Raw genomic sequence first — 21,716 nt, 5'->3', positions numbered from 1 at the left:
TCTTGGAATTAAAGGGTCTAAATAAGCTTGTGCCCTAGGAGTTTCAACTTTGACATTTTTCTCTTGCACAAATACTTATGGATTCATTTGCAAATTGTAGTTTCAGGGCCTTTTTTTTAACCTCCTTCACTGGAAATGGAAAACATCCTAAAAGATCCTGGCTTTCATTAAGGGGAAGCCAAAGTGGACAGGCTTCTTGTTGCCATCTCCCAACAAGCTAGGGGCATCCCACCGGAGCTTTTTGCTACAATTCCTGCTTCTCTTTCCTCTCCACCACTTCCACAGTTGCCCCTCTAGCCAGGCCCAATTTGGAATCCCCTTTGGTAAGTGATCTGCTGCTCTTAACACAAAAGAGTCAAGCGTTGATCAGTTCAGACATTCAGCAAACACAAGGAAAGTAGGATTTTTGCCTTTCTCCTCCTTGGCGATGGAGGCAGAAGGACTCTATCTGATTTACATTTCAGAAGGATTCCTTCAGGAACGATGAGCAGAATGTGTGATGGGAGTGAGACTGAGTCAGAGAGAGGAATTGGATGTACACAGCCATGGTCTAGACCGGAAGCACTTAGCACAGCAGTGGGGAGGCAGCAGCCAGATGGGAGAAGCGGGTGAAGGAGCTAGGTGCACGGTTTATACCTGGGCAGGAGAGGGAGCTCCCCGGTTTCTGCTTTAGATAGTTTAGTAACAGAAATCAAAGACTGAGTGTAGGAGTAGGGGCAACACTGACCCCACCTTTGGCCCTCCATCCTCTTCAAGCCGGAGCAGTGACCTCCCTCCCACTACATGTTCCAGGCCCGTGGAGGTTAATGTGTGCCGTGACATGGAATGCGGGAAGGCTTGTTCTGATCTTCCCTAAAGTGGCACACAGAAGGCCCCACTTTAGGTAACTACCCTATGACCTCACCACCATACTCCTCATTCCATAAAATCTAGGGATTAAGGTTGGACTGGGCGGAGAATAGCTGTGGAGAATGACCCGGCACCGCCTGGATGGTTTGTCCCCACCCATACTCCCTGTCAGTAAGTTACCCTGAATAAAACTCTGTGTACGATATGGAGTGGCTTGCTTCATTTTTTCCCTCTTAACGTGCCTTCTCAGTCCAGAAGGTACTTCACTGACTCTCCTCCACCTTCTAACACTGAGGAGTGGGGTGGGGGGCTGAGAGAGAAGTAATGAGTTTACTCTTGAACAGGTTGGGAGATGTCTAAAAGGACATGTCCAAGATATGTGGATCTGAAGCTTGGGGAGCACTGTCATTGCTGGAGCCACAGATGGGCAGGGTAGAGGTTGGGTCAAGCTGTCAATCGCAATGTGACTCTCCAGGGAGATAGCCTTGGGTAGACAGATGGAGAAGGAGTCGGAATAGGAGTAAAGCTAGCAGTGAAGCTTCCACTGAGGTCAAGAAGTTAAGATGTGCAAAAAAAAAAAAAGGAACAGATCGGTAGAGTCAAATTCCATACGCGGTCTAGTAAAGGAAGGTGGCAAGGCCTCTATGGATTGGGCCACCTGCAGGCACCTGGTGACCTTGATCAGAGAACTAGACTCGGACAAGAGGACCTCCCACCGAGTGGTCTGGTGGAGAGGGGCTTACAAGTTGAAGACACTCAAGGATCCCAACTCAGCAGGACTCAGCCTCCATTCCAATTCCTGGCTCCGCAGGTCTTCCAGAATCAGTGTCGGCAACCGAAAAAATATTTGGCAATATTAAATCATCAATACTAATCTTACATTTGCATATATAGAGATCTACATATACCATGTGTTAAGCCTCATCCCAATGCTAGTATTGATTGCTTTTATTTTTAGAAAATATTTTAAAGATTTAATTACATTTCAAAATTTAAATTTTCAGTTTTATTTAAATAACAATGACTTAGAATTTGATATTTCAATTTCCTTTTTATTTTTAATAGATAATTCCACATAATTTAGAAGAAACACAATCATTTTGAAAGCATATGTAAAACTAATTTTTGGCTTATTTATATGTACATTTTTACGAAATATATTCAAATCTCGTATTCTTTGAATGTATTTATCATTTCCTTAATCCTTTAGATCTTTAGTGTCAATCCAGCACAAAATGGGTGAAAATTTAAACCCTCCAGCTGTCTCGCTAAAAGAGACAAAATGGAGAGAATTATCTAGTCTCAAACCTCCAAAGCCACATTTACCTTCCTTGCTGCGAGGCCTGCTGCTTTCATTCACTGTTTTGTTTTTAATTGCTGAATGTGACTGGTTTCCCGACCTACTAATGGGTCGCGCTCGGGCGTTAGACAACAATATTTCCGGGGGCCCACGTACACTATTTCCAAGGGCTCTGCCTCGCAGGTAGGGTGAAGAGACCCGGGCAGTGCCCATGACTACAAGTCTTACAAGGATCCTGGAAAAAAAAGTCGTTTTTTTTTTTTATTATCTGTTTCCGTAGTGTAGTGGTTATCACGTTCGCTTAACACGCGAAAGGTCCCCGGTTCGAAACCGGGCGGAAACAATTGAAGTAAAGTTGGCAGTTTTTTTTTTTTCTTTTACCTCAAACAGTTTAATTGAATTTGTCTACTCCAGTCATCTGTCTTTGGAATGTATGTGCATATATATATATGAATACTCTTTATAAAGTTTTACACGTACTCTTGTCTTTTTTAATTCATGACCAGTTCACTTTAACCAATACAGTCCAGGTCTCTAGGTCTGTGGTATAAGAAGGTGGTCTATGTCTTTAGAGCATTCCTTCAAAGAACTTAGAATCCTGGCCGGTTAAAAGGCAACAAACGGCCGGAATGCCACGCAACCACCCATGAAATATTAAAAAGCGCAAGCAGGAATGAGCTGGAAATATTTGGTGGAAGTCAGGCCAGGGAAAAGTATTCCCAGGGAAGATCGCAGCGGTGGTGATGACCGCGCCATGTACAACGCACTGTGTTGAGGGTGTCCGGTCCTGGTTTAGGTGTCTGCCTCAAAGAAACCTAACAGTCCTGGGAGGTACGTAATGTTGTTTACAGGTGACGCCGCTGACGCACAGACACGTCACAGAAGGTGAGGAAACTTGCGGTACAGAAGTGGGAGCTCAAGGATGGAGAAGAGGGAAAGAAGCGGGGCACCGAGAGAAATTCAAGCAAGCACAGCGAGGAAACAGCTTTGGTTCTGCTCGGGACTGTCAGTGATTGGCTGGGTGGACCCAACGACGATGGCGGCAACTCCACACCGCGGACACTACCACGAGCGAGTTTAAATTCTTCTCCCCTGACTGGTTTCACTCCCAGCTCGGGGCCTCCCATCCACCGGTCCTCAGGGGGGCCGCCTCTGCTCCTCCAAGTGGCGCCCTACTGTTCGCTCCCTGCCTGCCCCCTAAGCCACCCACCTGGTGTCTACCCCGCATTCCTCCCACTGTCCAGTGCGTCCTCAGTGGCGGAGAGCAGTCAAAAGGACCATCAGTCTCTCCAGAGGTGTCTCGGCCAGCCTCTCCACCGATCCTCACGTGCAGCTCGTTGGCCTCGAGCCTGTGGGATGCTGCATCTGTGTTGGGAAGCAGGCTCCAGAGTTCAAGGGCAAAAGGCAGTGAAGTCTTCAGAGAAGCAGCCCAGCGGCGCTCCAGGGCCCCCAGCCCAGTGCTCCTGGCTTGAGAGATGTCGGTAGAGACGCACACCTGTGGACCTCTGTAGTGCAGCTTGCTTTCACGCCTGGAAAATAGGGCTCATGCTTTCACACCTGACGGAACACACTTACACATTTGACAAGCAACTTCTTTCCCAGCACTTCTATCAAACTGGGAAGCCAAATAAAACATCAAGGTTGTAAATCACATTGCCTTTAAAGTTTCACACATCTTAAATGCAGACAAAGCCTAACCAAAAACAGCATAAAGTACTAAAAAAAAATCAACTTCATGCCCATTTCTTTATCATTGCTCTTTCATACTTATTTGTATACTTTCCCAGAATTCACAGATGTAACACCCAACCAGGAAGGCTAGGGACTAACCATGGAACTTAAGAGACCCAGAGGACTGAAGAGTGAAGGATTCTGGACCTCACCTGGAGAATTCTTCTTCTGCTGCTGCTGACCCAGTTTTTGTGTTTTTTGTTTGTTTGTTTTGTTTTGTTGTTTTGTTTTGATTTGTTTTTCATGTTTTACTGAGTTGAGGTGAGTCAGTCAGTACATGCCCCTCACCCCAGGCTCTGTACTGCCAGAGTGTCTCCCTTACTTCCTCCAAACTAACTTCCTTGGTGGCCCCAGAACTCTGGGAGGTCAACACCATCACTCAGTTACTCTTGCCAGAAGGATTTTGGTTTGTGCCTCAGCTAACCGAAGAGTTTTCATCCCTGCTCCTTGTGGACACAGTAAACAAATCCAAAGCAGCACAGCAAACACCAAAAAACCAGCTGGGTTGGGCAACAAGCTCCACAGGAAGCTGTCCAGTTTGAGTCATATTTCTTTTGGGTTACACTTAATGCTAACTTGTCATTCTGCATTTAAAGCTTTCCTAGATTCATCTTATTTCAATTAATGCTAACTATTATTCTCTTACTGATGCTTAAATTGTAGCTGCTTGTCAGTGGGAGCCCCTTCACATTGGCTCCTTTATCTTCAGCATCACCCCAACAATTTGAAAGCATCCTTGTTTCCTGGCAGCAACTCACGCTTTGGACCCATCTGTAATTTTTCCTGCCTTAGGACGCAGAAGAATGTACAGGGAGCTTCTTTTTTTTTTTTTTTTTCAGTGAAGAGTAAAAGAAAAAGCCAAATCTAAGTGCCAGGACAGTGCATGGAACCCAAGGTCTCTGGCTCCCCCTCTTCCGAATACCCTAGGAAAATAGTTTTAAGGACATGAGTTAAGACTGAGGGTTCTATTTAATTGTAGCTCTTGCTAGATCTTTACATTTTTTTTCAAGTAAGCCTCAACATCGTTACTGTACAAAATTATCTACCTAACTTTTTAATCTCTCACTCATTCCTTTTTGCTTTATTTAAAAAAAACTTTTTATTAGGAAATTTGAAGTAGAGATAATGGTATTAGGAAATGCCAAGTACCCATCATCCAGCTTCAATTTTCTCTCTTCCACAATCCCAATTTTATCTCTAACCCCATCACTTCCCACCCCACTGGCTCTATCTCAGAGGGTGATAAGGACTGTGAGAAAATTAATGAGGGAGATCTGATTGAGTGGCAAGCAAACAGAGAAGAGCTAAGAAAGATGTATCAGAAGAGGTGACAATGAGCTTAGGAAAATAAAAAGAAGCCAGCCTTTCAAAGATCTAGGGAAGAGGCATTTGGGAGAGGGAGCAGAGGGCTTGAAGGCTTTGAAGTAGGAGTGTGCTTGGTGGGTTCAAGGAGGAAAGGAAGATCTGGAACTTGGAGGATAAGGAGCCATAGCCATATCTCCTTGGCTCTGCATTCTGATGACTCCAACTACACCAGTTGCTGTTTTTGTTTAAAAGTGGATAGAAAAATGTATGGAGGACACTGGATCTATAGTCTTAGAGGACTCCCAGGCTAATGAGAACTACAGTAGGACCTCAAGGTGGCGTTTTTAAGGACAGCTGAATGAACACACAGGCTCATTCAGAAGATTGCAAACAGACAATACACCTGGTGTTTCTAACTGCTATGAGTTGGTGGTTAAAGCAGGGAGACCACAGCAGCAACCGAGTTTCAGGTACAGGCTCTGCACTCCAGCTGTGACCTAATCAGTGCCCCCCCTCTCCTCCACACTCAGTGAGGGTTCAGAGAGCTAAGTCCATAATTGTCATCTGGAATGTCTAAGAGAAAATATCACCAGTGGCTCAGATGTTCAGAATGACGCCTTTCGATAACCATAATTCATGGAGGAACTAGTGAAGGAACTAGTTAAAGGAACTAGTGATTGTTCCTGTTCCAGAAATTGCTAGTTTGATAAGAAAAACAACAATATTTGTAAGTTGAATTTCAAACCATGAGAAAAACTAGGCTTTAATATTTACAACTAGATAAATTGAATATTAATTACACAACAAGTTTGTATTCTTTTCCATGTTAAAAAACCTTCCTTAGTCCTTAGACATTAAACATCTCAAATGACAACAGAGAGAGTTTCCCAAAATATCCAGTGATTTTAATCCAGTTGGTCCTGACACAGAATGGAAGAGCAGGTCATTCTGGGTCATCTATTTGGCCACTTTTCCTTTAGCATGCAGTTCTCCAGAATTAGGTTGCTCTGGTTGACATTTTGTCTTCCTATTTGCCCCAAATTTATATTCCCCAGGACATCAGCATGTGACTGAGACTGGCCTTTTATTTAGGGGACTTTGTGCCCTTAAACAAATGTGATATAATATAAACAGCAATGAAATAACAGGGTAGCATTTGATGATGGTTGAACCATTTCTCCTGATGCTACACAGACCCTAGGAGAATGACTTTACCAACTCTAGTAAAGGGAAACCACTGACCATTAAAGAAAGAGCTGATATTGGAGTATTTTTAGACTAGTTAGAAAATAGCCATTAATATCTTAAACCTGGAGATAATTTTCTGTTTCAAATGAGGTTTTAAATAAAAATATTCAAGTGGATGGTTGATAATTTATATGTAAATTATATATAATTATCATAAACCACAAGCCACATGCATGATATAATAATTTAAATATGCCCCATATGACATCAAGACCAAGTAGAAAATCACATACAAATTTAATTTCTTATATTTGATTGGATTCTTTCTGTCAAAGGGAAAAAATTCACAGAATAAGAAATAACTGAGGGGACACCTGGGTGGCTCAGTCGGTTAAGTGTCTGCCTTCGGCTCAGGTCATGATCTCAGGGTCCTGGAATCGAGTCCCACATCGGGCTCCTTGCTCGGCAGGGAGCTTGCTTCTTCCTCTCCTTCTGCTGCTCCCCCTGCTTGTGCTCTCTCTCTGTCAAACAAATAAAAACTAAAAAAACAAAAACAAAAAACAAGAAATAACTGAGTAGGCCTTTCCAATGATATCATGGCTTTGCAAATGAAGAAAACATGATAGCCTTCACAGAGACAAGCCTGAAAAAGAAAAAATAATGTTGTCCTATAGAATTGGATTAGAAGCCATAAATAAGAGTGACACTGTGATCTTCAGAACCTTTTCCCTGAGTATGTTCCTGTGAGGGGCAGAAGGAAGGTCCCTCTTCCTGTCAGGCAGTGCCCTGTAGGCCCTGCAATGGATATCATCTTATCTTGTAGGACAGGCAGTTAGGGAATTTTAAGGGGGGGTGGAGTCATGTTAGATTTGTTAAAGCAGCCCATTGCCACCAAAGTGGTGGAGAAAAAGGCAATCTGGTTCATGGCTGGTAGGAAGGAATATCAATCAGCCTGTAAGATCTACAGTCCTCTACTCCTCACTCCAACTACAGTGAGTGATTTGTCTATTTCCATAAAGTTACAATCACATATAAACCTTGACACAGCAATCTCACTTCTAGAAATTTACCCCACAGATATGAGTGCAAAATAACAACACTACATACTTATTAACTGCAGAATTGATTATAATAACAAGAGATTGGAAACAATATAAATGTCCATCAGTAGGTGATCTGTTAAATAAACTATGATTCATCTACAGGTGAATATTATGCAGCTGCAAAAAAAAAAAAAAAAGACTTAGAAAATTTCCTACATCTTGAGATGGAAAGATCTTCAAATATAAGAATTGTAATTATCTTTTTGTATAAAATAGAAGAAAATAGAAATATATTTGCATCAAAAGATATATAACTGTGCAAGAATATATACACAGGTACAAAAGTTGTTACCTAAGGAGGGAAGATGACAGATGCTTTTCACTGAATATTTTTATGTATGATTCAATTTTTGAACAGTACAGTGTATAACCTACTCAAAAGATGTTTTAAAAACTCATTTCGTGGAACTCTGTGGAAAATGCTATGGTGATTCTTCAAAAAATTAAACATAGAAATACCATATGTTACACTGGAATTAAAATTAGAAAGAAACATAAGAAAAAAAAGAAATACCATATGTTCTGCAATTCCACTTCTAGGTATAGCCTCAACAGAGGTGAAAACAGGAACTCAAAAAGATATTTGCACACCCATGCTAATAGCCGCATTATTCACAAAAGCCAAAAAGGTAGAAGGAACCCAACCAAGTGTTTATAGACAGATGAAGGGTTAAAAAAAATGTAGCGTGTCTATATACATATAATGGAGAGTAGTCATAGAGATAGTAGAATGGTGGTTGCCAGGGGCTGGAGGAAGGACAGAATGGGGAGTTAGTATTTCCTGGGTGGATTTGCAGTTGGGGAAGATGAAAAAGTTGTGGAAATGGATGGTGGTGATGGTTGCACAACTGTGTGAATGTGTGAAAAGCTACAGAACTGTACATGTAAAAATTATTGAAACGGTAAGTTTTATTATGCATATTTTAACAATTTTTTTAAACTAATAATTTACATATATTTATATAAAATTCATTTCGTTAGCAGTAAATCATAAATTAATCAACGAACAAAGGTATCGCCACAAAAAAAGCCCACTTGAATACCGCACACAAGAAATTTCCAGAGTAGAATTTCTTTATTTGTCCCGGAGGGAATCAAGGAATGAACCAATAAAAAGCAGACCCCACGCCCAACGTGGGGCTCGAACCCACGACCCTGAGATTAAGAGTCTCATGCTCTACCGACTGAGCTAGCCGGGCGCCTACAAACAGCGTCTCAACATTTCTTACTTCACGGTAGGATTCAGACTATATGCCGCTCCAAACTCAGAAATAGGTTTCTTTGCAACATCCAGCCGCTTGGCAGACCCAGAAACTCAAACTCCGCAGATAGTGCCTGACCGCCCCTCCCACCTAAGTCTGTTTTCTGCTTGCTCTGCTTCGCCAGCTACCTAACCTTTTTCCATTCCCGGAAAGTGCAGGGCGCAAAGGAGGGAAAACATGAGCATCCTAATGCCACTGGCACGCTCACCTTGTGATATTTTAATCAGGAGTTTAGAGGTAGGGTCTGGGCATTGGAGTGGGTGGGTCCCGCCACCGCCCCTTCCGATCTGGACAAACTCCCAAATACGGGACTTTCCCCCAGGGCTCTGCAAACATTCAGCGTTTGAAAACTTAGTAAGGATAGGAAAAAAAATAAATAAATAAAGGGAAGACGCAAAGCCGCCTTGGAGATGCCGGGGATCGAACCCGGGGCCTCATACATGCAAAGCATGCGCTCTACCACTGAGCTACATCCCCACTATAACCAAACATTCTCTGAACGTTCCCTTGGCTGCTTATTAGTATAAGGAGGGGGTGTGCAAACAGCCTGATAGAGACAAGCCAGATGTTTGCAAAGCCGGTCGGGCAGCGCCAGAGCTGTGGTTGAATCCTCTACTGACTCCAGGCGAGGGGATCTCCACTGAGGGACACTGGCGGGGAGAACAGGGTCGGAATAAACCCCTGAAGGCAGCAGTGGAAAACGTAGGAGAAATCATCAGGCACGATGCCCCCAAATGAACTGTGAGCCGAAAAAGGAAAGTAAGGAAGACTGTGCGCAGGCTGCTACGTTTAAACAAGAAGAAGGGGAATGTAGCAAACTATATAATATTTGTATAAAATAATTCAGAATTGCTAAGTTGATCGCTTGGGATGAGGAGGAGACTAGAGCGTAGACGATAGGCACCTTTTTCGCTGTGAACCACTCTGCATATCTGAATTTTGAACCACGTTTAAATCAATTCAATCCAAGAAAAGTTTACCCATCACTTCCTGTGCAACAAGAACTGCTCTAGAAATCTGGGGGTCCCGCCATGAACAAAACTGACACAGTCATCTCCTCTAACAGCTCAAATTCCAGAGGAGGTAAAGTGTTAGAGAGAAAATAGAGCCAGCTTGAAGGACAGAGTGTGGTAAGAGGTGATTTTAAACAGTGTTGTCAGGGCAGGGTTCCCTGAGAGGGTGACATTTGGAACAAGACTTGAAGGAGGTGGGAAGTAAGCCATGCAAGTATGGGAAAAGAGAGGTCCAAGTAAAGGTAAAAGCCAGTTCAAAGGCCCTGAAATAGGCTCTTGCTGGCATGTTGCAGGAATAAGGAGGTCCCTGTGGCAAGACAGGAGTCAACAGGGAAGAGGGACAGGAAATGCGGGTAGAGAGGCTGGGTGCAGGGCATGAGGTCAAAGGATAGGTAGGGCCTTTGGAGGATTGTAAAGACTTCAACTTTCACTTTGAGCAGCGGGAGCCAATGGAGGGTTTGAGCAGAGGAGAACTTAAAATTGATCTGACTCAACATGTCAACAGGACTGTTCTCACACTTGGGTGGAGAAGCCTAGGGCAGTGTGACAGAAGGGGAGAGAACTGTTGTGATCCTGAGATCACTGGAGGTGGTGCAGTGGAGGGTGTGAGAGAGTGAAGACACACAGGGGACCGAGGGTGGAGTGTGTGCAATGCTTTCCTCTTGGGAGTCACAGAGGACTCCCCAGTTTGGCCTGAGCACCTGGAGGGATGGGGTTGCTGTTAAATGGGGTGGGGTGGGGAAGGCTCTGGAAGGAACAGCTGGAGGGGCAGATTAGAAGTACAGTTGTGGATATGGTGAGTGTGTGAGATCCCTTAGAACATGCTACTGGGAGTTGGATGTGGGAGCCAGGCATAGCCGGGGAAATGGGGTGGGGATGTGTACTGTGGCACCAGCAAGAAGAGGGCTTTCAAGCCAAGAAAATGGAAGAGATCAGGAGTGAGTATAGAAAGGGGTCCAAAAACTGAGCAAGTGCAGGAAGAGGAGGAGGAAACCACAAGGGAGGCCAAGAAAAAGGTAGGAGAGCCAGGGACTACAGCATCCTGGAACGTGCTGGGAAAGAGTACCAGCAAGGAGGAAGCATCAGAGGAAAGGGCAGGTGAGGTGAAGCCTGAGAAGGAGCCTTTGCCTTTGGGTTAGAATTGCTGAGTTCACAGGTGACCTTGATAAGAGTGGTTTCTGAGGAGGGTGGTGTCTAAAGCCTGCCTTGAGTGCCCTTTGGGAATGAGGAATGGCGGTGGAAGCAAATATTCCTGTAAGTTCTGGGGGGGGACAGTAGAGGGTTGGGTTATTTTGGTGAAGATTAAAGTGGGAAAATTTATTGTAAATGTATTATTTGTTCAAAGCCAAAAATTAAAGAAAGAATAAACAAGGGGCAGAACAACGGTGGGAAAAGTAGCCACCGAAGTGGATACAAGCCACGCTTGGGGGTGGGGGCAAGAGCCATGTTGCAGACACTAAATTTAGCTCAGCACCGGGCTAGGACCAACCTGCACTCCGGGAACCTGACACCGTGGCCCGGGCGCTAGGCCCTTGGCCCGGCCGTGCTAGGTCGGGCTTGGGCGGCAATCGGGAGTGGCACCCAGCTGGGTGTGTGCGCCCACTTGTCCAGGCCCGTTTCCCACGGCTGACTGGGTCAGGGTGGGGGTGGCCTAGAGAAGCTTGCGGAGGGGCTGGGCGAGGTGGGGGGGCGGCGTGACGGAGAGGGGGCGCCAGGGGACCAAGGAGGCCACAGACCAAACCAGTGTTTGAGCGGCCCAGAGCCGGGGGCGCGTGGCGCTGGCCCGCACTTGGATCCGACCGAGAAGTGAGGTCTGGCCCGCCCACAACGCGCTCACTCCCGTCTCGTTTCCCGGCCCGGCAAGCTCTCAGCTCGAGTCTCCGCCAGCCCGGCTTCAGCCCCGCCCTTCCTCTCCCCGTGGGTGCTCGGAGGCCGGATCGGGCCTCACCGCTCCGAGCCGCGTACTGTCGAGCCCCTGGACTTCCCCAGCACCGCCCGACTTGGGTGCGCTGAGGGAGCGCATGGCGGCAGTGGGGCCGCGGACTGACCCCGGCGCCGGGGCCGAGGCGCTGGCACTGGCCGCAGAGCTGCAGGGAGAGACCACATGCTCTATATGCCTGGAGCTCTTCCGCGAGCCAGTGTCCGTCGAGTGCGGCCACAGTTTCTGCCGCTCCTGTATCGCTCGCTGCTGGGAGCGCCCCGGCGTGGGAGCCCCCGCGGCGTCCCGCGCGCTGCCCGGCCCGCTGCCCTGCCCACAGTGCCGAGAGCCCGTGCGTCCCGGCCAGTTGCGGCCCAACCGGCAGCTGGCCTCGGTGGCCACGCTGCTGCGGCGCTTCGGCCTACCTGCGGCCGCGCCAGGGGAGCGCCAGCCCGCGGAGGCAGCGCTGGCTGGGTGCGTCCAGCATGGCGAACCGCTCAAGCTCTACTGCCAAGACGACGGACGCGCCATTTGCGTGGTGTGCGACCGCGCCCGCGAACACCGCGCGCACGCAGTGTTGCCGCTTGACGAGGCTGTGCAGGAAGCTAAGGTGAGCTTCCCCCCGCCCCAGTGCAGATCCCCAGGACCCAGCTCGGGTTCTGTTTTCCCGCGCACGCAGTGCAGGCGGCTGGCAGGCAGGCAGGAGGCCCAGGTGAGACCCTGCCTCTTTTTTCCTTTGCCATGCTACCCAGCACTGGCTCTGGGACTGAGTGCGCCTCTCGCTGTGTCACTGCCACACCACTAATAACACATTCCCACCCACCTCCAGTTGCCCTCTGGGCTCCCTACTGGACCGCCTTCGCGATACCTCCACGGACTTCGCGATTTTCTTTCTGTCTGTCCCTGGCTTCTAGCAGTGTCTCCGTCACACCCACACTTCCTCTGCCCGCACTCTCAGCCCTTTCCCTGGGCGTGGCGCTCTGCTACGTCCTTGCGTCCTGGGGCCCAGTGGGACGACTTTCCCAAGAGGTTGGGATAAGGCAGTGGGTGACTCCTGGGTTGAGCAGAGCACCAGAAGCTGTCTTGGGCTGTGTCAAAGATATGGATCTGGGGCAGTCTCTTCCCTGCCTCCTTTCTGGGGTGTCCACAGAGGCTTCAGGCACACAGTCCCCAGTCTTTCTTTACTCCTTATTCCACTCCAGCCCTCCCACCCAGATGGCTTTCTGATGGTGAGGAGGAAAGCAGAGGGGAAGACTAGGTAGGTTGGGCTCCTACATGGCCTGCATTTCAGCTTGGATTGTGTACAGACGGTCTTGGGGAAATGAGACCTTGGGGCCTTAGGAGTCACGGGTCAGTTGCCCTATTCTGCTATGTGTGCCTGTGCAGGTTGTAGCCATCCTCATGTCCAGATATGGCTTCAACCCTGCCTCCTTCTCTTCAATGAAGAGGGTCTTCTCTTTGTCCTGGATGGCTCCAGGAAGTCACAAGTTGGGGTTTCCAGAGTCCTCTTCCCATAACGTCTTCCTTCTCACCCTCCTGCAGGAGCTCCTGGAGTCCAGGCTGAAGGTCTTGAAGAAGGATCTGGAGGACTATGAGGTCTTTCGTTCCACCGAAGAGAAGGAGAGCAAGGAGCTCCTGGTGAGCTGGGCACCCTCCAGGTGGCCCTCTTTGAGTGACAACAGAGGACCACCCACCATCCTGGCCCTGTGTGTGCATTCTTTAAAAAGAAGTAAAGTGAAGAGTGAAAATTGGAGGGATGACAGAAGTTAAAGGACAACATTTAGCTGAGTAAAATTTGCAGATATTACTGGCTTTATTCAGGGATTCATGAATTGGGCAGCATCCCATCTAGCAGATAGAAAAGAACTCTGAAGGGATGCCTGGGTGGCTCAGTCGGCTAAGCGTCTGCCTTCAGCTCAGGTCATGATCCCAGGGTCCTGGGATTGAGCCCATGTTGGGCAGCCTGCTTCTCTGCCTGCCGCTCCCCCTGCTTGTGCATGCTCGCTCTCTCTCTGACAAATAAAAAACAACAAACAAACAAAAACTCTGAAAAGCTATACAAGGCAAAGATTTTATAAGCAGAAGGGAGCAGGAACCAGGAATTTATACTAGGCCAAAAAGCAGATTGGTTATTGCAAAGTTACTTTGCCTCTTGGGGAGTGTAGGGGTTTATCAGGCAGTTACTTAACTAGTACTGCTCAGGTGATTCCTGATTGGTGTAAAATTCTATTTCTGGGAAAACTGAAACTGTAATTAAGTCTCTGTTTCCTGAGGTGAGACTTAGCATGGGTGACTCCATTTTGGGCCTGTTGTCTTGTTTTTAACTCGAAATAAATGTGTTTGGGGGTGGGAAGGATGTGACCTCAGTTTAATCCTGACAGTGGCTCTGGGAGGCACTAATTTATTCTTCCTACTTTTCAAATGAGGCAGCTATAGCCCGGGGTGGTTCTGGGGCAAGTTTGAAGTTGCCCTAGGTTGGTGGGAGAGCACATTTGTGACAGGGGACTCGACAGCATGTGCTGAAGCTGCTGTGTGCTCAGAGTTGGAATGTTTAAACTAAAGGATGTACGTGGCGGTTATGTGTAGGTGAGCCTCTGACCCCTGAACAGTGAGGTGGATGGAATTCTGTCCCATGGGATGGCTCAGAGGCTACTACCCAAATGCTACATCTTGATGTCCCATTGCCTCTCCAACTTCTCCTCTCCTGAGACAGAAGCAGATGGCAGCTGAGCGAGAGAAGGTGGGTGCAGAGTTCCAGGCACTGCGGGCCTTCCTGGTGGAGCAGGAGGGCCGGCTCTTGGGCCGTCTGGAGGAGCTGTCCCGGGAGGTGACACAGAAGCAGAATGAGAACATAGCTCAGCTTGGGGGTGAGATCACCCAGCTCTCCAAGCTCAGCAGCCAGATCCAGGAGACAACTCGAAAGCCTGACCTTGACTTTCTCCAGGTGAGTCTGGATTGGCCAGAGGTATGAATCATTTATCCTAAGGCATTACAAATGGCAAGTGAGAACAGAGTCAGATTCTGTGAGTTTAGTTAGAATCGCATACTTGAGCAGGAGGCGACTGGAGAAAACTGCACGGATTCTCCTGGGGTTAAAGGCATAAAAAGATGTGGTAAAACTTTCTTGACCTCGAGCCACAATAAAGATCTTATTGGCTTTACTCAAGGATTCATGAATTGGGCAGTATCCAATCTAGCAGACAGAAAGGAGTTCCAAAGAGCTATATACAAGGCGTATCTAAGCCTTGTGACAAAAGTCTCGGAAAATAATACTTATCTTTAGTACATGTGATGCATTTTGACATTTTCTACTCTATTTCCTTTGGAAATAGTCACAATCCACAAATAAACTTCACAAGTCACAAATGGGTCAAGTGTAGTCATTTAAAAGAGGCTGGTCTGAGTGACCAGTCATTGCCTAAGGGCTGTGACTTATCTGGGGTGGTGTCAAGAGCAGATGCAGCTCTGGATCCCAGCACATGGCTCCAGTGGTGATTCTGTAATGAAGGGAACATTTGCAAAGCTGTGGGAAGGGAGGTGATGAGACACCCAGTAATCAGGCACAGCAGAAAGCCATTGCCATCTGGGCCCATGCAGGTGGTAGGGCGTGGTACACCTTATTGCCAGTTTTATTTTGTCAAAGGTGACTGGAGGTTACCTGATGCTGAGTTGGTTTTCTTTCATCTTGCTTTCCAGGAATTCAAAAACACACTAAGCAGGTGAGTGGACCTAAGAGTTCCTTAGGCCTCTCCAAGCTGGCTCTTCTCCTTTTCCACTGAGCTCTCTCTCTTCATTCCCTTACCCCTGACCTCTCATCTCCCAATTCCCACACTGCCTTACCTCTGTACCTTCTAAGGTAAATGTCCACCTGCCTGGCTGTGGATACTCTGGTGCAAGATCAGCCTCTCCTTTCTTCACCTCTCCCCACCAAGAGGACCTTGCCATCCTAATTGCCTCAGCCCACTGGGAATAGGACAGTGTTTGTGGGCCTTCCTCAGGGTCTTTGTCCTGCAGATGCAGCAATGTGCCTGGCCCCAAGCCAACCACAGTCTCTTCTGAGATGAAGAATAAAGTCTGGAATGTGTCCCTCAAGACCTTTGTCTTAAAGGGGCTGCTCAAGAAGTTCAAAGGTAGGGGCCTGTGCTTGGGGCTGGGCCATGCAGTGCTGGTGGGCATGGTGTGTTTCTGGTAGTTTGGGGTCCCAAGGATGTGCCTTTCCAAAAGCTATGTGAGAAAGTAGGAGCTAGGGTGTGTCAAGGCCAGATTGGTGCAGGGAGATGATAGTAGCAAATCCATTCAGCAACAGTTCCCCCCTCCACCACCATGTCCCCAGCACAAAGATTTCCCCAGGGACAGTCAGGGTAGAGGGGTATTAGCAAAAAGAGGGATGAGGAAAAAGAGCTCAGCTCAGACCAGCTCAGGCAAAAGAGGGGGAAGCTGGAGAAGTAGAACTAGGATACTGCCCCTTCCCCACCCCCCACGCTTGACCCAGAGTCTGTACATCAACTCTCAGCCTCTGGGGTATCTGGGGAGTGAGTGAGCCTGTGGGGCTATAAATGTCAGAGGAGGTGGTATCTTTTGGTATCACTGTCATTGTCAGATAGACAATCTTCTGAGTCATTTACACATACACTGCTTTGTTTCACCTTCTCAGAGGATCTTCGGGGAGAGCTGGAGAAAGAGGAGAAAGGTATGATGGTTGTTGTGATAGTGAGTTCCCATTATTTGGCCATGTAAAGAATCCTGCCTACCTCTGCCTTCTGCTGTCTGCTTCCTCATCCTTGCCTCCCAATTCTGGCTCCCTCAGGCTGCAGTGGGACCTGTAGGCCTATAAATTGTGGGTCACTCACCTGGACAGGCTCTCTCCCCTCTCCCCACTCCCAGATAGGCAGAGACCTCTCCTGGGGACAGGGGTTATGTGCAGGGGTCAGGGAAAGCAGGAAGAGACTGAAGAGAGGAAGGGAGGTGGTTCTTATTACTGCAGAGCTCTGGGGTGAATGGGATCCAACCCCACAGGAGGGCAGGGGAGGGGAGGGGAGGGCACATAGTCCTGATGCTGATGACTGAACAAGCTAAGTCAGAATTTACCTTGGAAGAATCTACACCAGCTGAGTCAGATCATGCCCTTCCTCTGCTCAGAACCCTGGGACAGCCTCTCTCACTCCACATAGTCCTCACTGTGGTCCTCCAGGCTTAGGGATCTGGCCTCACTGCACACTCTCCCCCTGGCTTACTCTGTGCAGACACAACAAGCCCTCCTTGCCGCTCTTGCGATGCACCAAGCACACATGCACCTCACGGCATTTGCACTTCATTGGCTGGGCCTCAGCCTGGTATATGCGTCCTCCAGACAGCTGCGAATCTGGCTTCCTCACTTCCTCTATGTCTCTGCTGAATTGCACGGTGAGGCCTTTTCGCCTTCCCTGGCCACTCTGGTTGAAATTACAGCCTTCTCTCCTGATTCCTCTTACCATCCGTGTTTATCTTTTATCGTTTCTCCCTCCCTTCCCCCCAGAAAGGAAGCTGCAGGAGGACAGGGATACTGAACTGTGGGATTCCCGGGGCGTACGACAGTCCTGGCAGATAGTACTTAGTGTGCATATTTTAAGTTTTTATTATGAAAATTGTAAACATACACAAAAGTAGAGAGACGATCATAATGCATATTATATCCTCATCACACACCTTCGGCTAATACTTTTCTTGAACACCCTTACCCCCATCTTCCCACTGGAAGCAAATCACAAATAAGGCCTTTCCATAAATATTAGTATGTTATCTCTAAAGACAGACTTAAAAAAAAAAAAAAACACATAACCACAAAACCATAGTCACAATTAGAAAAAATAACGGTTCCTTCTCATATCTAGTGTTCAAAATTCCCCCATGTCTTTTAAATTGGATTTGTGGATCTGATCCAAATTAGGTTCTTACATTCCGTCTGACTTTCCCACGTACTTTGTGGGGGGATGGTGATGGAGAAGTAACCGGTGAGAGGTGAGCAAGGGGCTTGCATGGGACGTCTCTCCCTGTGTCTGCCTTCAGTGGAGCTGACCCTGGACCCGGACACCGCCAACCCCCGCCTCATCCTCTCCCTGGATCTGAAGAGCGTGCGCCTCGGACAGCGGGCCCAGGACTTGCCCTGCCACCCACGCCGCTTTGATACCAACACGCGGGTCCTGGCGTCCAGCGGCTTCTCCTCGGGGCGGCACCACTGGGAGGTGGAAGTGGGCTCCAAGGACGGCTGGGCCTTTGGCGTGGCGCGCGAGAGCGTGCGCCGCAAGGGCCTCACGCCCTTCACCCCCGAGGAGGGCGTCTGGGCGCTGCAGCTCAACAGCGGCAAGTACTGGGCGGTGACTAGCCCCGAACGGACGCCCCTCAGCTGTGGCCACCTGTCCCGCGTGCGGGTGGCCCTGGATCTGGAGGTGGGCGCCGTGTCCTTCTACGCCGCGGAGGACATGCGCCACCTCTACACCTTCCGCGTCAATTTCCACGAGCGCGTGTTCCCGCTTTTCTCCGTCTGCTCCACTGGCACCTACTTGCGAATCTGGCCTTGAGAGGCCTCGGCGGCCTCCCAGAGAGGGTGAGTCAGTCAAGGGGGCATTCCTCCTTGTCCGGGGGCTGCCCGCGAGAAGCAATGGTGCTCTCTGTCGGAGCCCCCGATTACTTTGGGCCTGCCCCCCACCCCACCCCCAGACTCGGCCTGGGCGGCCTTAGAGGGGCTCTTGCAGGCCACAACATTAGAGCCCGCAGAACGGGCGATTGCGGAAAAGGGTTCTGCGGTCAAATGAGCAGGGGGAGATGCCTTGGACCCCTGGGGCCAGTCCTCTGCCTGTTGTGGGCAGGTGGATCTGGCCTGAGCTGTGAGGAAGTGCAGGTGGGTGAGGACGCCAGCCAAACTACGCACAGAGGTAATTCCCATCACTGGGGCTTCCTGCCTGGGCTTAGCAGGGCCTCTGGTTCTGTGGAGCAACACCAAACCCAGTGCTGTCCTCAGTGCATGGGGCAGGTTCAGGCCCAGACAGCCAGGTTCATGATCACTTCTGCTTTCCCTTCTTGTCAGCTGTCAGCTCTGCCTCCAGACACCTGGATACAGCTGGCCTGAGGTCTGTAGTCAGGAAGGAGCGCTGTACTCCCAGCTCAGAGAACAGCCTGGGCCAGAACTGGAAGGAGATTCTTGACCTGTACATGAGCAGAAAGCCCAGGACATGGCTACTTTCCAGTACCCCTCAACCTGATGATACAGAGTGATACGTACTTTCTCAGCCACAGTGACAGCCATGTGTGCTCACAGATGCCTCAACCCCTTCCAAATGCCAAAGCATAGTCTCCCTTGAGTAAGGAGACCAAAGGTTATGGAATTTTGAAACACAAAACAGCACTTATAATTTTATGGATGCAACTAACATCAGCATGGGACGGCACATGGGATGCCTCTGACATACCCTTTCTGGAACTTGCCAAGTGTACACCAACAGCAGCCTGGCGCCAAGGTCTGCTCAGCCTGTGCCCTGATGGGGTGTTATCCCTTGGCTAATTGTTCCCCAGCTTCTGTTTGGGTGGGTTCCTGGGAGGGGGTGTTGGGCTGTTCCGTGCTTAGTGCTCCCCAGGGAAAGGGGATGAGGAGATGGAAATAGACTGAGCTCATTTCTAGGGTGGCTTAGCTCATTCTTGACTCCCCCAGACTGAGCACAGGAGCAAAGGTTTCTGCTAGACTGGATGAGCAGTTGTGTTTAAGTGTGTGAGGAATGTGTGCACATGTGTTTATATCTCAGATTGAGGGGGGCAGGGGTGTGTGTGGGTTTTGGAGAGGGCATTTATCAGCATGTGCATAGGGCTTGGATATTGCAAATAGACCTCGGTCAATCTGGTAATACCTTATTTTTCATTTGTTGTTAAATATTAGCTACCCCATATTTAGGTCAGGGCCATAGGTTTCCTCCCCCACTACCTGGCTCTCTGGCTAGATGAAAGCCAGTCTCAGACCTCTTCTGTCCTGCACAGGTTCAGACAGGTATGTTGGCATGTAGGGGCAGTGACAATTGAATAGTCTGGTCTGCAAGTGTCATGGAGTTTCTGTGCTCTATCCCTGAGATGCTTCAAGCACACTTGGCATACAAGGGCCTTACAGGGCAGGCATGATACTGTTCTAGAGGCAGACCCAGTGGACACAGCACCAGGTAATCAGAATCCAGTGGCTTATGGGCTGGGGATAGGATCATATAAGAGTCCAGCCTACAGGGGTGGCTTAGTCAGTTAAGCATCTGGCTCTTGATTTCAGCTCAGGTCATGATCTCCAGTGGTGAGATCGAGCCCCGTGTGGGGCTCTGTGCTGGGCGTGGAGCCTGCTTAAGATTCTCTCTCTCCCTCTCCATCTGCACAACTCCCCCCCACCAGCTCATGCTCTCTCTCTCTCTCTCTCCAATAAATAAATAAATCTTAAGGAAAAAAAAAAAAAAGAGTCCAGCCTACAGTATCATCGTATCATTCCAGAGGGTGAATCCTATGTGGTGTTCACACATGGAGAGTAGCTTTAGAACATTGTAGCCAATGCATGTATTTGAATACCACTAATTTCCACAAGGAAAACCCATTTTTAATATTCACTTGCTAATTAAATTGGCTAATGTTATCATCAAGCCCTAATGGTATCTGGGCTTGTATGGGTTTTGGACTGAGTATCACAGTTAAAGTCACGTAACAAGTGTGCTGAAGGACTGCAACACATATTACAGGTCACAGAAGGGGGGTGTCTGGTGGAGGTGCCCGTAGGGCCAGGTCTGGGGACTGCACGGGGGGCTGTCTGTGTGTATATTTTCAGCTTTTATGTTTGTGAATGTGATTGTGTGTCTACCAGAGTATGTGTGTTTGCAGATTAACTACATAGACGTCTGTGTATCTGAAGAAATATCACAACAGTTATAGTAACAATCACACACTGAGGGTAAGAGATGTTCTCTTTTGGTCACTAGGACAGTGTAGTGACTTCGGATGTCACAATGCTGGTGTGAAAGTATGTGTGACTGTGTGCATTTTTCTCTCCCATACTTTGGGCATCCTAAGATCTGTGAATGTTTGGGTCTCTGAAAGCAATGACTGGCTTAACTTGGTTCCTTCTGATCCCACCCATGAGTCCCAGATCCTTGAGTTGCATGAGCCATTTCCCTGACAACAGACCCTCACATGGCCCCTCACCATGCAGACTGGAGGGTACCCACCGGCCCAAGTCACCTGGCCTTGCAGGGACCATGGGGCAGGTTGGACCACCAGGTCAAGGTCCACCACTTATAGCCACCACTTTCTTTTTTTAAGTTTTATCTTAAGTCTTTATTTTAATTCCAGTTAGTTAGCATACAGTGTTTTATTAGTTTCAGGTGTACAATATAGTAATTCAACACTTCTGTACATCACCCTGTGCTCATCATGACAGGTGTACTCCTTAATCCCCATCCCCTATTTAACTCCTCTTCTCACCCCCTCGCCTCTGATAACCATCAGTTTGTTCTCTATAGTTCAAAGTCTATTTCTTGATTTGTCTCTCTCTCTTTCATTTTTTCCCCTTTGCTCATTTGTTTTGTTTCTTAAATTCCACATGAGTGAAATCATATGGTATTTATCTTTCTCACTTATGTCCTTTAGCATTATACTCTCTAGCTCCATCTGGTCCTTGCAAATGTCAAGAGTTCATTATTTTTTTATGGCTGAACAGCATTCCATTGTGTATATATACCACTTCTTTATCCATTCGTCAATGATGGGCACTGGGCAGCTTCCATATCTTGGACAGCCCGCCACTTTCTCATCGTTGCAGGGTAGGGCTCCTGTCCCTCACCTGGGCTCTCACCCTCTCCATGCCCCTTATCCCCTGGGCTTTTAGGGGCTCTTAGGGAACCAGTTTCACAAGAGTTAAGGCGAGCCCCAAGGTTTGCCTTTTCCTAACTTGCCTAAAGGTGCGGCAAGGGCTAGGGACCCCCAGCCCTGACCCAGTCCTTCTCCGCCCAGCACCTCTTCACGCCTCGACCTTCTGATTTCTCCAACACCTTCTCT

The 21,716-nt window shown here is 48.2% G+C and overlaps 1 protein-coding gene, 1 long non-coding RNA gene and 3 other non-coding genes across 11 annotated transcripts; 2 read left to right on the top strand and 3 right to left on the bottom strand.

Annotated features, from left to right (window-relative positions):
• Nucleotides 1-1,899: 1,899 nt before the first annotated feature.
• On the bottom strand, nucleotides 1,900-12,598 carry LOC144381157 (uncharacterized). Its single transcript, XR_013445878.1, has 3 exons — nucleotides 12,493-12,598; nucleotides 6,748-6,912; nucleotides 1,900-3,678 (listed from the first exon to the last, which is right to left on the bottom strand). It is a non-coding gene; the product is annotated as an uncharacterized LOC144381157 (long non-coding RNA).
• TRNAV-AAC (transfer RNA valine (anticodon AAC)) lies at nucleotides 2,420-2,492 on the top strand. Its single transcript has one exon. It is a non-coding gene; the product is annotated as a tRNA-Val (tRNA).
• TRNAK-CUU (transfer RNA lysine (anticodon CUU)) lies at nucleotides 8,603-8,675 on the bottom strand. The gene has a single exon. It is a non-coding gene; the product is annotated as a tRNA-Lys (tRNA).
• TRNAA-UGC (transfer RNA alanine (anticodon UGC)) lies at nucleotides 9,144-9,215 on the bottom strand. The gene has a single exon. It is a non-coding gene; the product is annotated as a tRNA-Ala (tRNA).
• TRIM7 (tripartite motif containing 7) lies at nucleotides 11,498-20,114 on the top strand. Of its 7 annotated transcripts, none has more exons than XR_013445872.1 (8): nucleotides 11,498-12,279; nucleotides 13,212-13,307; nucleotides 14,383-14,613; nucleotides 15,366-15,388; nucleotides 15,684-15,799; nucleotides 16,324-16,359; nucleotides 17,715-18,580; nucleotides 18,733-20,114. XR_013445872.1 is itself a non-coding variant. In XM_036099371.2 (8 exons), the coding sequence occupies exons 1-7, from the start codon at nucleotides 11,773-11,775 to the stop codon at nucleotides 18,224-18,226; spliced, it is 1,521 nt and encodes a 506-aa protein (XP_035955264.1). In that variant the 5' UTR covers nucleotides 11,498-11,772; the 3' UTR covers nucleotides 18,227-18,252; nucleotides 18,733-20,114. The 7 variants fall into 7 exon arrangements, 6 of the variants coding, with proteins under 6 accessions (XP_035955264.1, XP_035955265.1, XP_035955266.1 ...); XM_036099371.2 differs by having other exon boundaries at nucleotides 17,715-18,252; XM_036099372.2 differs by having other exon boundaries at nucleotides 17,715-20,114.
• The last annotated feature ends 1,602 nt before the right edge of the window (nucleotides 20,115-21,716 follow it).

Source organism: Halichoerus grypus, chromosome 2 (genome assembly GCF_964656455.1).
Source record: "Halichoerus grypus chromosome 2, mHalGry1.hap1.1, whole genome shotgun sequence".
Classification (NCBI taxonomy): domain Eukaryota; kingdom Metazoa; phylum Chordata; class Mammalia; order Carnivora; family Phocidae; genus Halichoerus; species Halichoerus grypus.
This window is presented reverse-complemented; position numbering and strand designations above follow the sequence as displayed.

Excerpts from the sequence above, each read along its gene's own strand:
- TRIM7 (XM_036099371.2), top strand. The coding sequence starts at position 11,773 with ATGGCGGCAGTGGGGCCGCGGACTGACCCCGGCGCCGGGGCCGAGGCG. Across the intron at positions 12,280-13,211 it reads AGGCTGTGCAGGAAGCTAAG|GAGCTCCTGGAGTCCAGGCT; the intron begins GTGAGCTTCCCC and ends ACCCTCCTGCAG. Across the intron at positions 14,614-15,365 it reads CTGACCTTGACTTTCTCCAG|GAATTCAAAAACACACTAAG; the intron begins GTGAGTCTGGAT and ends CTTGCTTTCCAG.